This window comes from Mesoplodon bidens (assembly GCF_964165515.1).
Source record: "Mesoplodon bidens genome assembly, chromosome: X".
In the NCBI taxonomy this organism is placed as follows: domain Eukaryota; kingdom Metazoa; phylum Chordata; class Mammalia; order Artiodactyla; family Ziphiidae; genus Mesoplodon; species Mesoplodon bidens.
The window spans coordinates 33,435,806-33,451,539 of record NC_138163.1 but is presented as its reverse complement, the minus strand read 5'-3'; the positions used below and the strand labels follow the sequence as shown (position 1 = coordinate 33,451,539).

Genomic DNA, 15,734 nt, shown 5'->3' with positions numbered 1-15,734 from the left:
GCAGGCTCAGCGGCCATGGCCCACGGGCCCAGCCGCTCTGCGGCATGTGGGATCTTCCCGGACCGGGGCACGAACCCGTGTCCCCTGCATCGGCAGGCAGACTCTCAACCACTGCGCCACGAGGGAAGCCCTACATTAGCTATTTGATACCAAAGCTGTCCACTGGCTCTATCTTCTTAGGTGCTGGCAGAAGTACAATAGTGAAGGATAGCATGACACTCACCACCATGGTATTTCATTTCCCTAAGGAATCATGCAATCCTAGAGCAGTTTGAAAACTTGTATTGAAAGAGACCCATGCTTCCTAATATCTGTGAAAGGACTGGTGTACCCGCTCAAGGTACTCATTAAATACTATCTAACACCTATCCTTCTCAAACTCTTCCAAAATATAGCAGAGGGAGAAACACTACCAAACTCATTCTACGAGGCCACCATCACCCTGATACCAACACCAGACAAAGATGTCACAAAGAAAGACAATTACAGGCCAATATCACTGATGAACATAGATGCAAAAATCCTCAACAAAATACTAGCAAACAGAATCCAACAGCACAATAAAAGGATCATATACCATGATCAAGTGGGGTTTATCCCGGGAATGCGAGGATTCTTCAATATACGCAAATCAATCAATGTGATATACTATATTAACAAACTGAAGGGGAAAAAACATATGATCATCTCAATACATGCAGAGAAAGCTTTTCACAAAATTCAACACCCATTTATGATAAAAACCCTCCAGAAAGTAGGCATAGAGGGAACTTTCCTCAACATAATAAAGGCATATATGACAAACCCACAGCCAGCATCGTCCTCAATGGTGAAAAACTGAAACCATTTCCACTAAGATCAGGAAAAAGACAAGGTTGCCCACTCTCACCACTCTTATTCAACATAGTTTTGAAAGTTTAAGCCACAGCAATCAAAGAAGAAAAGGAAACAAAAGGAATCCAAATCGGAAAAGAAGAAGTAAAGCTGTCACCGTTTGCAGATAACATGATAATATATATAGAGAATCCTAAAGATGCTACCAGAAAACTACTAGAGCTAATCAATGAATTTGGTAAAGTAGCAGGATACAAAATTAATACACAGACATCTCTGGCATTCCTATACACTAATGATGAAAAATCTGAAAGTGAAATCAAGAAAACACTCCCATTTACCACTGCAACAAAAAGAATAAGATATCTAGGAATAAACCTACCTAAGTAGACAAAAAACCTGTATGCAGAAAATTACAAGACACTGATGAAAGAAATTAAAGATGATATAAATATATGGAGAGATATACCATGTTCTTGGATTGGAAGAATCAACATTGTGAAAATGACTCTACTACCGAAAGCAATTTACAGATTCAATGCAATCCCTATCAAACTACCACTGGCATTTTTCACAGAACTACAACAAAAAGTTTCATAATTCGTATGGAAACACAAAAGACCCCAAATAGCCAAAGCAATCTTGAGAATGAAAAATGCAGCTGGAGGAATCAGGCTCCCTGACTTCAGACTATACTACAAAGCTACAGTAATCAAGACAGTATGGTACTGGCACAAAAACAGAAATATAGATCTATGGAACAGGATAGAAAGCCCAGAGATAAACCCACGCACATATGGTCACCTTATCTTTGATAAAGGAGGCAAGAATATACAGTGGAGAAAAGACAGCCTCTTCAATAAGTGATGCTGGGAAAACTGGACAGCTACATGTAAAAGAAAGAAATTAGAACACTCCCTAACACCATACACAAAAATAAACTCAAAATGGATTAAAGACCTAAGTGTAAGGCCAGACACTATCAAACTCTTAGAGGAAAACATAGGCAGAACACTCTATGACATAAATCACAGCAAGATCCTTTCTGACCCACCTCCTAGAGAAATGGAAATAAAAACAAAAATAAACAAATGGGACCTAAGGCAACTTAAAAGCTTTTGCATAGCAAAGGATACCATAAACAAGACGAAAAGACAACCCTCAGAATGGGAGAAAATATTTGCTAATGAAGCAAGTGACAAAGGATTAATCTCCAAAATTTATAAGCAGCTCATGGAGCTCAATATCAAAAAAAATAAAAACCCATCCAAAAATGGGTAGAAGACCTAAATAGACATTTTTCCGAAGAAGATATACAGATTGTCAACAAACACATAAAAGAATGCTCAACATCATTAATCATTAGAGAAAAGCAAATCAAAACTACAATGAGATATCATCTCACACCAGTCAAAATGGCCATCATCAAAAAATCTACAAACAATAAATGCTGGAGAGGTTGTAGAGAAAAGGGAACCCTCTTGCACTGTTGGTGGGAATGTAAATTGATACAGCCACTATGGAGAACAGTAGGGACGTTCCTTAAAAAATTAAAAATAGAACTACCATATGACCCAGCAATCCCACTACTGGGCATATACCCTGAGAAAACCATAATTCATAAAGAGTCATGTACCAAAATGTTCATTGCAGCTCTATTTACAATAGCCAGGCCATGGAAGCAACCTAGGTGTCCATCATCCGATGAATCGATAAAGAAGATGTGGCACATATATACAATGGAATATTACTCAGCCATAAAAAGAAACGAAATTGAGCTCTTTGTAATGAGGTGGATAGACCTAGAGTCTGTCATACAGAGTGAAGTAAGTCAGAAAGAGAAAGACAAATACAGTATGCTAACACATATATATGGAATTTAAGAAAAACAAAATGTCATGAAGAACGTAGGGGTAAAATAGGGATAAAGACACAGACCTACTCGAGAGTGGACTTGAGGATACGGGGAGGGGGAAGCGTAAGCTGTGACAAAGCGAGAGAGAGGCATGGACATATATATACTACCAAACGTAAGGTAGATAGATAGTGGGAAGCAGCCACGTAGCACAGGGAGATCAGCTCGGTGCTTTGTGACCGCCTGGAGGGGTGGGATAGGGAGGGTGGGAGGGAGGGAGATGCAAGCGGGAAGCGATATGGGAACAGATGTATATGTATAGCTGATTCACTGTGTTATAAAGCAGAAACTAATACACCATTGTGAAGCAATTATACTCCAATAAAGTTTAAAAAAAAAAAAAAAGAAGATGTGGCACATATATACAATGGAATATTACTCAGCCATAAAAAGAAACAAATTTGACTTATTTGTAGTGAGGTGGATGGACCTAGAATCTGTCATGCAGAGTGAAGTAAGTCAGAAACAGAAAAACAAATACCATATGCTAACACATATATATGGAATCTTAAAAAAAAAAAAAAAAAAGGTCATGAAGAACCTAGGGGCAAGAGGGAGTAAAGATGCAGACCTACTAGAGAATGGACTTGAGGATATGGGGACGGGGAAGGGTAAGCTGGGACAAAGTGAGAGAGTGGCATGGACATATATACACTACAAATGTAAAACAGATAGCTAGTGGGAAGCAGCCGCATAGCACAGGGAGATCAGCTTGGTGCTTTGTGACCACCTAGAGGGCTGGGATAGGGAGGGTGGGAGGGAGGGAGACGCAAGAGGGAAGAGATGTGGGAACATATGTATATGTATAACTGATTCACTTTGTTATAAAGCAGAAACTAACACACCATTGTAAAGCAATTATACTCCAATAGAGATGTTAAGAAAAAAAGAAAAGAAAAATGCTCAGGAATCCTAAAATATGAAGTTTCAAAAATGTCTTCCTCTGACTATAAAGCTTGAACACTTAAAAAGCAGTGTTAGACAAAATGCATAGGGTTGACAACTACCTTTACTAAACACAGCTAAACAAGAGGAGTTGTCATGACTTCTAAGAATAACGACAGCGGACGCAAATTAGACAGTGGAAGAAAACTAGATTTCTTAAGGAGCTTTAATTTCAGAACCACAAATGATCCCACCTCATTGATTATACTGTTATCACTATTGAGCCAGCAAGCTTTGTTCTTTTGAGCACAGTGTTCATCAGGTCAAGGTTTGGGGTCTAATCCTCATGACAGCTAGTTCATCTTGCTTTGTCCCATGGCCAGAGATAGCACCTTATAGCCCCGGCCAATCACCTTGCAAATGTGTGCCAGAGAGATTACATTTGAAGGCTTCTCTTGAAAAATAAAGGGCAGCACATTATAGGGCTGGCAGGAGTACCAGGAAAAGGAATCTAGCCATTATACACTGTTGAGCACCCCATGGATACTGTGATTTTACACTTTCAAGGTCACTGTACCCACCTGCAGCTCAGGAACAATAGTTCCCCTCTCTGGACAGGACCCTCCAAATGATGTGAGTGGTGAAGGAAGCACAATAGGGTTTGGGCTGATAAAGTTGGAGATATCGCAGGATGGTGGGTCTGATACAACTCTCTGCATGGTCACTTTCTCCACCACAATAAACTGATTCCAAGGCAACCAGAGTGTCCTCTTCTCAGGTAGGAAAGGTGACCGATCAAAGATTAAGATGACAGAGATACCACCGACAGCTACGAGGTCAAAGCTGAGAAGGCAAAACAGAAGACAGTTTCAACCAAATGAACAACTAAAATAAACTTAAAGTTTAAAAAACAGGTAATTTCAGTGCTCTTTCCTTCTTTGGGGATGCAACTATATCCATTTGTATTCTCTATTTTACTCCTTCTATTCCGTCTAACTAAATATTCATTCCATGGAGAGTTCTTTTCACTATCCAGTAGACTTGGTGAGAAAAAATTCCACATCACCAGTTGATATTCACCTAGGATTTATAAATCAATTTTAATGCTATCTTAAACAAAATCACTGCACGTATTTCTGCAAAGCCAAATCTGACATCACTGCTACTCCCTGTGCTAGAGAGAACTGAAAGATGGCCATTGAACATTAAGCAACATCTGTAATATGCTGCATTATTCATCTTAAAAAAAACTCCTATAATGTAACTCAATAGAAGTAAGGAGCCAAAAGGTTAAATACCTTGTTCACAGTCACAAACATAGTGTCAGAAACCTGATGGTGACTTTGAGATGGCATCTGGAGAGAGATACCAGCTGAGGAAATTTGTTCAGTGAAATTTTCTTGAACAATACCATGCTTGAACCCTCCACATCTGGCTACCCCCTTTGGCTCCTGATTCTACTTGAACTCTAGATTTAGGATTTCTGGTTCGCTCTAGAATGCCTCTTTGTTTCCTGTTGTAAGGAAGTCTGTAATGGACCCTGTCCATCTCCACTGACAACTCCTTCCATATCTCTGACTAAACAAGACTACCTCTTCTGTAAGTCCATCTCTTGATGTTGTCTCTGAAATGACTCTTCAGCTGGAGCATAATAGACTCAGATTTCAGTTCATTCTGCACTAGATGGCTCTACCTTCCTGCTCTTTTAAGTACAATGATGTCTTTGAGATAATGTACTTGAAAGCATTCAAAAAGCATAAAATACTATGTATACAAGATAATGATAAATATTATCATTATATCTTAAAAATGGATAAAGGGCAATGGATGCTCCTTAATATTCAAAGCAACCTAAATCCACAGGAGAGAGATGTAAACAATTCTGTGTTAAAAAAAAAAAAAAAGAACTTTCTTAAAACACTTTTCAGTGGTAAAATGCTCTGATAGTGAATCAGACTTAATTATGGATATCTCGCCACTCCCTTCATATGACATTTATTATATTTATTATAGTATTACCAATTGTGTCCTGTTGCAGAAATCTTTCATGTAAAGATAAGTGGACAGTAACAAAGGATAGCTAATACTGTATTTTTTATTGTTGCTTTTTCAGTCAAGTAGCTGTAATATTAAGGCAGTTTCCAAAAAGAGGATTTGAAGAACTGCATTAGCTTTAGAAAATAATTTAGGTTTGAAGTAAAAAAAGAAAACCCCAAACAGCTTATGGTTTAAGACAGAGAGGCTGAATTCATGATAATATAGGAGCAGTTTAAGGCAAGCGTAGTGGGGGAAAATCCGACGTTACTTGTCAAGAGACCTTTTCTCTGGTTCACATTCTACACTGATTCAACTGTGTCCTTGGGCAAGTTTATTTGCTTCACCCAAATCTCAGCTCGAGTCCTTAAAACTGAACTGCTTATTTATTTGAAAACAAAAACAAATGCAAACACAAAAACAAAATAAACTACCCAAACAAGAACATATGTACCTGGGAATTACTCTCTACTTCTAGAAAGATTAAGCAGACAGGCCAGGCGTCTTGTTTTGTAGAAAGAATGTGATTTTGGCTTCGTACACACCTGGGTTCAAATCTCAGCTTTGCCATGTTAACTTTGTGTCTTTGGGCTAATTATTTAACCTTCATGAACTTCAGTTTCCTCATTAGTAAAATGGGGCTAATATGGTCTATCACTCAGCTACTACCATAAGTGAGTAAATAAGATAAAGACTTAAGAGCCAAGCACATAGTAGGGACTCAACAAATGTTAACTTTCTTCTCAAATCAGATCCATTGCCCTATTAAATTTACAGATGTCTTCTCTTGTAGTTCAAATGAACTCTAGGCCAGTTTTTGATTATCTCCATAAGCAGATACTGAGTTTTAAGTTCTCCTGGGAACTTCCCCTAAGCGTCCTGTGTTGGGTTAGTTTTATGTGTCAACTTTGTTGGGCTACAGTACCCAGTTATTTAATCAAACACTAATCTAGGTGTTGCTGGGGAGGTATTTTGTAGATGTGGTTAATATCTACAGTTAGCTGAGTTTAAGTAAAGGGGATTACCCTTGATAATGTGGAAGGGCCTCATTCAGTTAGTTGAAAGAGCAAAACTGCAGTTTTTCAGAGGAAGACTCAAGACTGCAGACGTAGCATCTACTCCTTGCCGAGAGAGTCCAGTCTGCTAGCTTACCCTGCAGTTTTTGGAGTTGCCAATCCCCACAATCACATAAGCAATTCCTTGAAATCTCTTTCTCCCTCTCTCTATATACAGTTACCCTTGAACAACGTGGGGGGTTAGGGTTCCATATCCACAGTTCCACATCCACGGATTCAACAGACTGCGAATCGTGTAGTACTGTAATACATGTTTATTGAAAAAAATCCACACGTGGACCCATGCAGTTCAAATCCATGTTGCTCAAGGGCCAACTGTATATATATTTATATATATTATATATATAATATATATATATTATATATATATATATATTTTCAACTTACGATGGATTTATCGGGATGTAATCCCATCATAAACTGAGGAAGATCTGTAGTTTCCCTATGATATTCTACTTCTGAAATGTACTTAACTCAATCTGAGGTAGCAACCAGCAGAGACATATAAATGGAAACTCTCATCACACTGTCACTTTATGTCTAAGAGATGATAGTGGGACTGTCTGGTTGGCATTTGGGGCACATATTTTGAATGCCTACACCCTTTGTGGAGCCTGAGGGAAGAGTTACTGCCAGAGGAGACTCTGGCTAGTATCTGTCATCTATATAAACCTAGTTCTCACAGTGAGCTCAGTGGGAGGGTCCTGGCATTTTACTTAAGATTAAAACCACAAAAAGAACAATAAAAACTGTCCTTCTTTAATGCTTTCTGTAAACTGGAAACAGAAAATTTATAGACTTCTTAGACATCACATTTCTTTTAGGTTCTTTTGTGAATATTGAATAATTCACTGAAACCTTTGTAAACAAGCTAAAAAACCTAAGGCCCATCATTTCTCCATGAGAAGCCAAATGTCCCTGTGGGCATATTCTATTTAAAGAAATAATCCATTTCTCAATTTCTGGCACATGGTTGAACCTGCTGGCAAGGGAGAGGCCAGTTTTCTGTACCAGCTACTGGTGCATGAACTACCAAAATTCCCTCATTCAATCTAATTGAGAGAAAAGCCCATTTGAATTAGTAGAGAGCTCTGATTATAGAATATTTGAAAGGAAATAGTTTTTATTGCATATATATATATATATTCAGACTAGATGCTCCCAGGGTAGTTCTGCTGAGCTTGTTATAATGAATAGATGGCTCATTACTACTTAGCAATATAAATTACATACAAATAATTCATATAATTTCCTAAAATCTTAAAAAGTTGTTCTTAAGTAGGTTTAAACTCTTTGTAAGCCTTTTCTTGAGAGGCAGTTGAAAAAATAAATTCAGCATAGCCCAAGTTGAACAATTAACAATTCTGAAGCGGCTAGGACTAATAATAAGGTCTGACTTTAGGTTCTTGAAATGACATAGTCTCTTACACTGTGATAAAGCTTCAAGGCAATAGGTCTCTTTATATGAGTACTGAAGCAGCTTGTTATCAGTAGGACATTTCAAGGGTAGCCATCTGGAGACTAGGGTACCTCAAAGCCATCATTACAATGTTCCTGAGAATTAAAAATAGGTACCTTTAAGCTGGATACATGGGCCTATTGACTCAAATATTCTAAACAAATGTCTACCTGAAAGATGGCAACAAAAATGTTTTTGTGAGTAAATCCTTTTCCAGGAGGAAAAGATTTAACTAGTGGTCTTGCTTTCCCGGTCTCTGAGAACCTGGGGAAGCCCTTAGAGAACAGCTTGGTGGTTGGTGCTTAAGGTTAAATCACTATGGTTATATAGACACCAAGGGAAATTGGTTAAGCTGGCCATGCTTTTCGACTTGTTATAGCCACTAGTAAAATAGGCAGTCTAGGGAGGACACATTTTTTTTTTCTTTTAATGTCTTAATGTGGTTGAATTGTATACCTTTGGAAGAAACCTTTTGGACAACTTTATCTCTGAAATATATATATATATATTTTTTAAAGGTTAATTATTATTATTATTTATTCATTTATTTTTTTGTGGTACGTGGGCCTCTCACTGCTGTGGCCTCTCCCGCTGCGGAGCACAGGCTCCGGACACGCAGGCCCAGTGGCCACGGCTCACGGGCCCAGCCGCTCCGCGGCACGTGGGATCCTCCCGGACCGGGGCACGAACTCATGTCCCCTGCATCGGCAGGCGGACTCCCAACCACTGCGCCACCAGGGAAGCCCTCTCTGAAATATTTTGAGGCTATCATGGAAAGAACAGCCTAGGTGTTCAATGCTTCATTACCTGCATCATCTCACTGGACTTTGAATTTGGATTTATAAATGATGAAGGCTTAGATGAAGGCTAGATGACTTTCCACATGGCCAGGGTTTCAGGAAGACTTGACAGTAATAGTACAGGGTTGGTTAGAAGTTAAACTTGGTTTGATTTAGATGGGGAATAGAGGAAATAAATAACACTGATGACTTTTTTAGATACAGCTTGAAGGAAGATGGGCTTATAAACAATGTATCACTGGAGCCCTGGTTTGACTCATGGCTAGAAGTCGGTATTTGGCCCGCACAATGATCAGAAGCAGTATTGACGTACCTTCCATCTTGCCGGCTGATGGTAAACCCATAATCACTGCGGTGCAAGAAACTAACATTCACCCCTACTAGAGGGGTTCCATCTACAGCCATCACTTGGCCTCGAATCACACAAGCACGCCTGCAACACAAGATCAAAGGCAAATATAAAAGCATGCAGAAACTAGATTCTAGAAGCCAAGTTGGAGAAAGTTTGGAAAACACAGTTCAGTATAACAAAGAAAACAATAATTTCACCAACGAGTAGTAACTTTTAATAACATTTTGGTGACGGTACGAATATCTTTTTTTACCAATAAAAATTGGGATTATACTCGGTATAGTTCTGAATCCTGATTTTTTTTTTTTTGCGGTACGCGGGCCTCTCACTGCTGTGGCCTCTCCCGTTGCAGAGCACAGGCTCCGGGCGCGCAGGCTCAGCGGTCATGGCTCACGGGCTCAGCCGCTCCGCAGCATGTGGGATCTTCCCGGACCGGGGCACGAACCCGTGTCCCCTGCATCGGCAGGCGGACTCTCAACCACTGCGGCACCAGGGAAGCCCATGAATCCTGATATTTTTAAGTTGGCAGTATATTATTAACATTGTCCAATGTAATTAGAAATTCCTTAATATATCATTTTGATATTAGATAATATAGCCCTAAAACAGTATTCCTTGTTTAATCCATTCCCTGTTTTAGGATATTTAGTTGTTTCTTATTTTTTTCCTGCATTGAATTTCTTATTATTTCCTTGGGAGATAGTCCTAGTTGTGGAAAGATACTTCTCTCTTATTAAAAGTAATTAAAATGAAAATTAGTTAATACATAAATACACTGTAGACGTGACTAAAGTCCCTGCTGACCACCTCCCTCCCAGTTCCTGGTCTTCTCCCCAGAGGTAATCAGCAATATCATTTTGTTGAGGGCATTTTCTATGCATTTACATACATAGGTGTGAACACTTTTAAGGCTCTTAATACATATTGCTAAATTGCTTTTTCTGGAAAAATAATTTTTTTTAAAAAAAGCAGACTTAGTTGGGAAAATTTTAACAGTTAAAGTCTGCAAAAGAGACATGGTCCCTGACTATATAGTACCATGTTTCTCTGGCCTGATTGAAATAAAATATTTCAGGAGATTTTCCCTTTAAACAAATGAGTTTCATCTTTGCCAAATAAGGGGATTCCATTAGACTAGCCCTTAACAGAGCTGTCTCCCAGGGACATAGTCCACTAAAACGAGTATACTTTCAGCTCTAGCTTGGCCAACAAGTTGTAACAAAGTTTAGGAGCTTGGCAGTTAAGAAGGCCCAGGGGCAACCCCCAAGCACAGATTTTTCACTTGTCTATTGTTACTGGGGTTGGGGGGAAGGGGTCTCACCAGAGTCCAGTCCTAGCGTTGGCAGCCCTGAGCTCTAGAACGTGCATTTTATAGCTGGAGCTGGTAGGGTTGAAGAGGTTGGGCAGGGTCAATGATTTTTCCTAGGGCATTAATGTCATTTTTTTCACCAAGTGAGATTCAGGGTATCCAGGCAAGCTCAATCTTGGATTAAAAGGGGCCATGTGATTTGGGCAAACATGACTTTCCAAAGTAACCATAATAATTCCACCCTGGCATTATAGATTCTTTCAATCAGCAAGTCAAGGCAATGTGTCTAAAGGCTCTTGGCCACAAAGATGGTTCAAGAGAAAAAAGAAAAAAAAACTGTGAAAAAGCAAATGACAGTTACCAGCCAAAGCTTATGTTATATGTTATAGCCAATAAATATCACTACTAAATTCTATTGCAATCAGAGGAACTGGGATATGTTATACTGATAGGATTTATCCTGCATTACCTAAAGCCTTCCCCCAACACAAACTATAAGCCATTAAGTATTGCACAAAGCTAAGCTAGTATAATTGTTGCTATTAGTGTCTTTATTGAGCTCTTCAGACCGACATTCCTAGTTCTGACATAAATTAGCGGGTTTCTTCTTTCCAATGAGCTGTCCATCTTATGAATTCTGTAAATAATGGTTCTGAATGGCATGCAAGTGGCACACTGGCACTTGCTTTGCCTTGTCTGATTCTTCCAGTTCCTTTTTGGGGAGATTTTGAAATCCCATTTGTTCTAATAGAGAAGATATTTGAAAGTCACTGAGTTCTGGATTTTGAACTAATCCTGACAGATCTGGTCCCTGGTTCTAAATCCAATGTAACAAGACATGAAAAGAGAAGGATGTCTCTAGTTTTATACAGTAACATTTTGAAGGTCTTTACAAAGCAAAATTTGACAAACTGGGTATAGATTAAGTAGAAACCAGCTGAGAAAATCTCCTGCAAACTACACAGGGATCGGAGCCAGAGGGGCTGAGAAGAGATGTGCATTAGTGAGGCCACCTTCATTTGAAGATCAGTTCAACATTGCTTCCTGAGCCCTATGTGCTGATGGCTTTTGGGGGGGTGTGGTAGGGGCTAATTATGAACTTGCCAAGGCTTTACCAGTTAACAAGGTGGGCTTTTCAACAATGATGCCTACTTAGGTGGTCACTGATTCCCTACTGGCAAGACAATTCTATACACACTTATTTTATTTGTTCACATTAATCTAGACATTGTGTCTCCCCACAGCTGTACTAGGCTCAATTATTTTTGTTTTTATTTTGTCAAGCCTAGTTGACATTATTTGCTCATATTTTATGACAGACACAGACCTGTCTCTTCTCTTTGCTGCTCTTTTATTTTCTATACAGCTTATATTTATGAAGGATCCAGGCTGGTGAGTGAAAGTCTCATAAAAGTCATCATTATTCTGTGCACTTGTGTTCTTCTCTTCCTTCATTCTGTATCTCATTCTGAGTAGACTTGTCTTTTGACTCCTCTGCTCTTTAATATTCCTCATATTTTATGAAGCACGCAGATTTGTGTGATAACGACTCATCAAAGTCATCATTATTCAAGACATTGTCTACCTGTTCTCATTCATTTCACTCATCATTCATAAATAATGCTCAGACTTGTCTTTCAACTCCCCTACTTTTTTTATTCCTCATATTTTATGATCCACACCAACTTACAGCATATGATAAAGCCCCATAAAACTTACTATTTTACATTTATCAGCATTGAACTCTCTTTGTAACGTATTAGACTTTAAATGTTCTAAGATTCCCTGTATCTTGCTGCATTTGCTTCCATTATTTATACACTCCATGTCATCCATTTTTCACAAGAATAACTCTTAGCTCCTTTCATTCCTGGGTTACTAGTACTTACTATAATCTTTGACCACCATCAGTCATCCTGCATCAGTATAAGTTGTCTAAATTTCGGGACAGTATTATTCTTTTTTAATTGGCAGTAATTTGGATTGGCACTGCATGCAGAAACCTAGGATAAAAGTCTTCTCAGGCAAACTCTCCACTTCAAAAAGAATGCTCTCAAGTTTGCTCGCTTCCCCAGGCTACTCCAGCTCCAGATGGCCCCTAGGGAACCTTCAGATATAGTCTTGGCAGATATGGTGTATTGTGCCACTTCATACGGCACAACTGCCGCTTTGTGCGCTCCAGCTTCTAAACTCAATTTTCTTCATAATTGTGGGGGGTAGCCTTGTATCTGCTTTATTTTTCCTGATTTACGCAACCACTAAAATATACTTTCTCCCCCATGTATATAATCTGTTTATGTTTCCAATATCCAAGGTGGCCTGCATAATTCACCTTTTTCCTAGGTTAGATCCTTGCTGAAGCAGTGAGGCATCTATGGCTGGGGTCTGTCTTCAGTAATCCCACAATCCTACTTTCCGTGTTTCTTGTCATGCCGAATTGCCGTGCCTCCCTGTTTCCTGTCCAGCTTCTTCAAATCACCCTTTAAGTGAGGCAGTCATACTTGGCCTGTCCTTGGCCTGTCCTGAGGAAACATCTTGAACTCTTAAACTTTTGCCACATGAAAAAGTTCAACGTTGAGTCCTAAACCTTTAAGGACCTGTCTTTTCCTGAAACTTTTTCAATTAAGTAATATACGGAACTCTTCTGAACCTTTCAAACTAGATTACAGAAGCTACTGTCTGGACTATCATGAAGCTGGCCCTGCTCATGTGTATAGCAGGTATGTACCCAGTGTGACTGTCTTTTGTGTTGGCTGTGTGTGTGTGTTTGTGTACTCTCAGTGGCGGGTACTGCATGCTTTCCATCTTTGTCCGGGGCCCTCCTTCTTTGATCCACAAACTTGGATGGGATATTTTGCTTCCTTGAACCTCTAAAAACAAGGACTTCTCCCTGCTATTGTGGGTTAGAGCAAGATAACTTGAACTTGGATGAACGTGTCCAATGTGACTTTAAAAAGATGTATGGGGAAGATCACCCCTCACAAGTGTCTCTTTTCTTCTTCTCTGGATAATACAGGCCAAGCTGTCTACCTGCCGTCGCTATGCTAAAGCAGCAACCTCAGAGGAACTGCTTCTCCCTTTAACTAAATGCTGAAACCTCTAGGTGTTTGGAGCTTGGTCTGAAGAACAGGGCATCTTGGGAAATGCAAGTCAGAATACACTTTACCAAGAGGCTTATTTAACTAACAAGCTGCTTGTTAGACAGTTCTGATGCAAAAGATCTAATTCATTCTGTATTTGCTATTTTCGTGGCATAGTCAAATTATCCCTAGCCTTCAATAAATTCTTGGTTTCATTTTCCTCTTCCCTTCTTTGTTGTCTTTTGTCTTTGGTGTCAAATTTCCAATATTCATTCAACACCTCAGGCAAAAAACATTAACCTCAAGCACAAAAGTTGGTTTGAAAAACAAGGCTGAAAACTAAATTGCTGAAAGAAGATGTAATTTACTGCATGGTATTTCTGATTAAAATCTTTAGTAAGGAAAATGAGGCTCAAGGGCTAGGGAAGTTATAGCTATTTGCTTTTGTTGCTAACAGGAGCATAAGCAACCTTTGAAGGGTAACATTCAAAATCAAGGACCTGGCTAGCAGGGGATCTAGCAGCAGGTGGACAGGTTAGGTTGTTTTTTCCACAGGAACAGATGAAATCCTTTCCGCAGCTGACAGCTCTGGTCAAGAGATAGCATGGAGAAGGACTGGGCTGAGAGAGGCTACGTGAATCCTCTGCTCAGTGGCGTTGGAATCCTGCCCTGTAAATTCCTCTGTGAGTTGTCAGTTGGTTCAAATCTCCAAGGGACAGAAACCTGCTGCACGTGAGGTGTGTGGTTTCATGGTTCTCCTGACATCTTCTCCACGGGCTTATTATACCGTAACATTGCACAGCTGTAGATTGTGTCATTTGGGCTAAATCACTGCTGTTTCTGGGGGCGCTACTGGAATGCAAATACCTCTGAGCGGTTGGGACAAAAGGCTTATGATGCCCTCTTATCCATCGTGGCACACAATGAATAAAGGATCTTCTTTTAAGAGTGTACTTTTGGGACTGTAGTATTGGTCCTCAGTCCTTTCTGGTTATCTTTCTCTCGTATACACCAGTGACTCTCAAACTTGATCATGCACCAAAATCACCTGGAAGGCTTGTTCAAACACAGGCTGCTGGGCCTACCCTCCAGAGTTTCTGATTCACAGGTCTGGAGTGGGGCCTGAGAATTTGCATTTCTTGCAAGTTCCCAAGTGATGTTGATGGTGCTAAAGATGGAACTTTAGGGAAAGCAAAAACAGTATATACTCAGCCAGTTAAGGTGTATGAACTCCTGAGGAAGGAACCAGGAGGTGTAAACCACATGTATAAAGGCAGGCAAGTCACCAACTGGTTCACAATCTCACCATTATGAAATCTGAGGCATGAATTTTTAATACTTCCATACAAACCTCTGGAATAGGGTTTGCAAAACTGCAGTTTGGGGAGTCATGTTGAAACTGTCATGACAAAGTGGTGGTTGGACTACAAGATGAACTGTAGGATCCCTTCAAACCCAGAGATTATGAAATGGAAAAATATGTCTTAACCTGATTTATCTGTCCCAAATAAATGTTAATTTCTTCCCCAGCCCTATTATGCTCATTAGTGCTCATATCTGTGCTATCGCACTTGTCATAGCCTGTCTTGGATGAGAGTTATATGGGTCTGTCTTTCTCATTAGATAGTCACTCCAGGGTAGGGATGGTATGATTTTCCTCTGTCCTTCCCAGTGCCTGGTGTACACAGCATGTGCTCAAGAAAGCTCCATCGAATTTCAACCCAAATATTTTTATATGAAGTTGTAAAATACTTCCAGCCTATCCCACAGCACTACTTCAAGGGTTTCAGAGACCACTTTGAGGTTCCTGTGTAACAGTTCATTTATTAGAAGCCAGCATTCTGGATTGTGAATTACGACCTTCTCATCATGAGAGTTTTGTCTGATAATTGACTACTTCAGGGAATTAAATAGTACCCCTGTGATTGCAAAGAATGAATGAATAGTCCTCCTCAAATGCTTAATTTATGAACACTAACCCCATTATTCC

The 15,734-nt window shown here is 39.6% G+C and overlaps 1 protein-coding gene across 3 annotated transcripts in view; it reads right to left on the bottom strand.

Moving 5' to 3' along the window:
* The window catches only part of TENM1 (teneurin transmembrane protein 1), a gene marked incomplete at both ends in the record, with an annotated part of 588,520 nt that overhangs the window by 143,795 nt on the left and 428,991 nt on the right, over positions 1–15,734 (bottom strand). For all 3 annotated transcript variants that reach the window (XM_081221281.1, XM_081221282.1, XM_081221283.1), the window contains 2 exons: positions 4,216–4,477; positions 9,317–9,436. In XM_081221281.1, the coding sequence (XP_081077407.1) occupies positions 4,216–4,477; positions 9,317–9,436 (382 nt within the window). The remainder of the gene's footprint in view (positions 1–4,215; positions 4,478–9,316; positions 9,437–15,734) is intronic.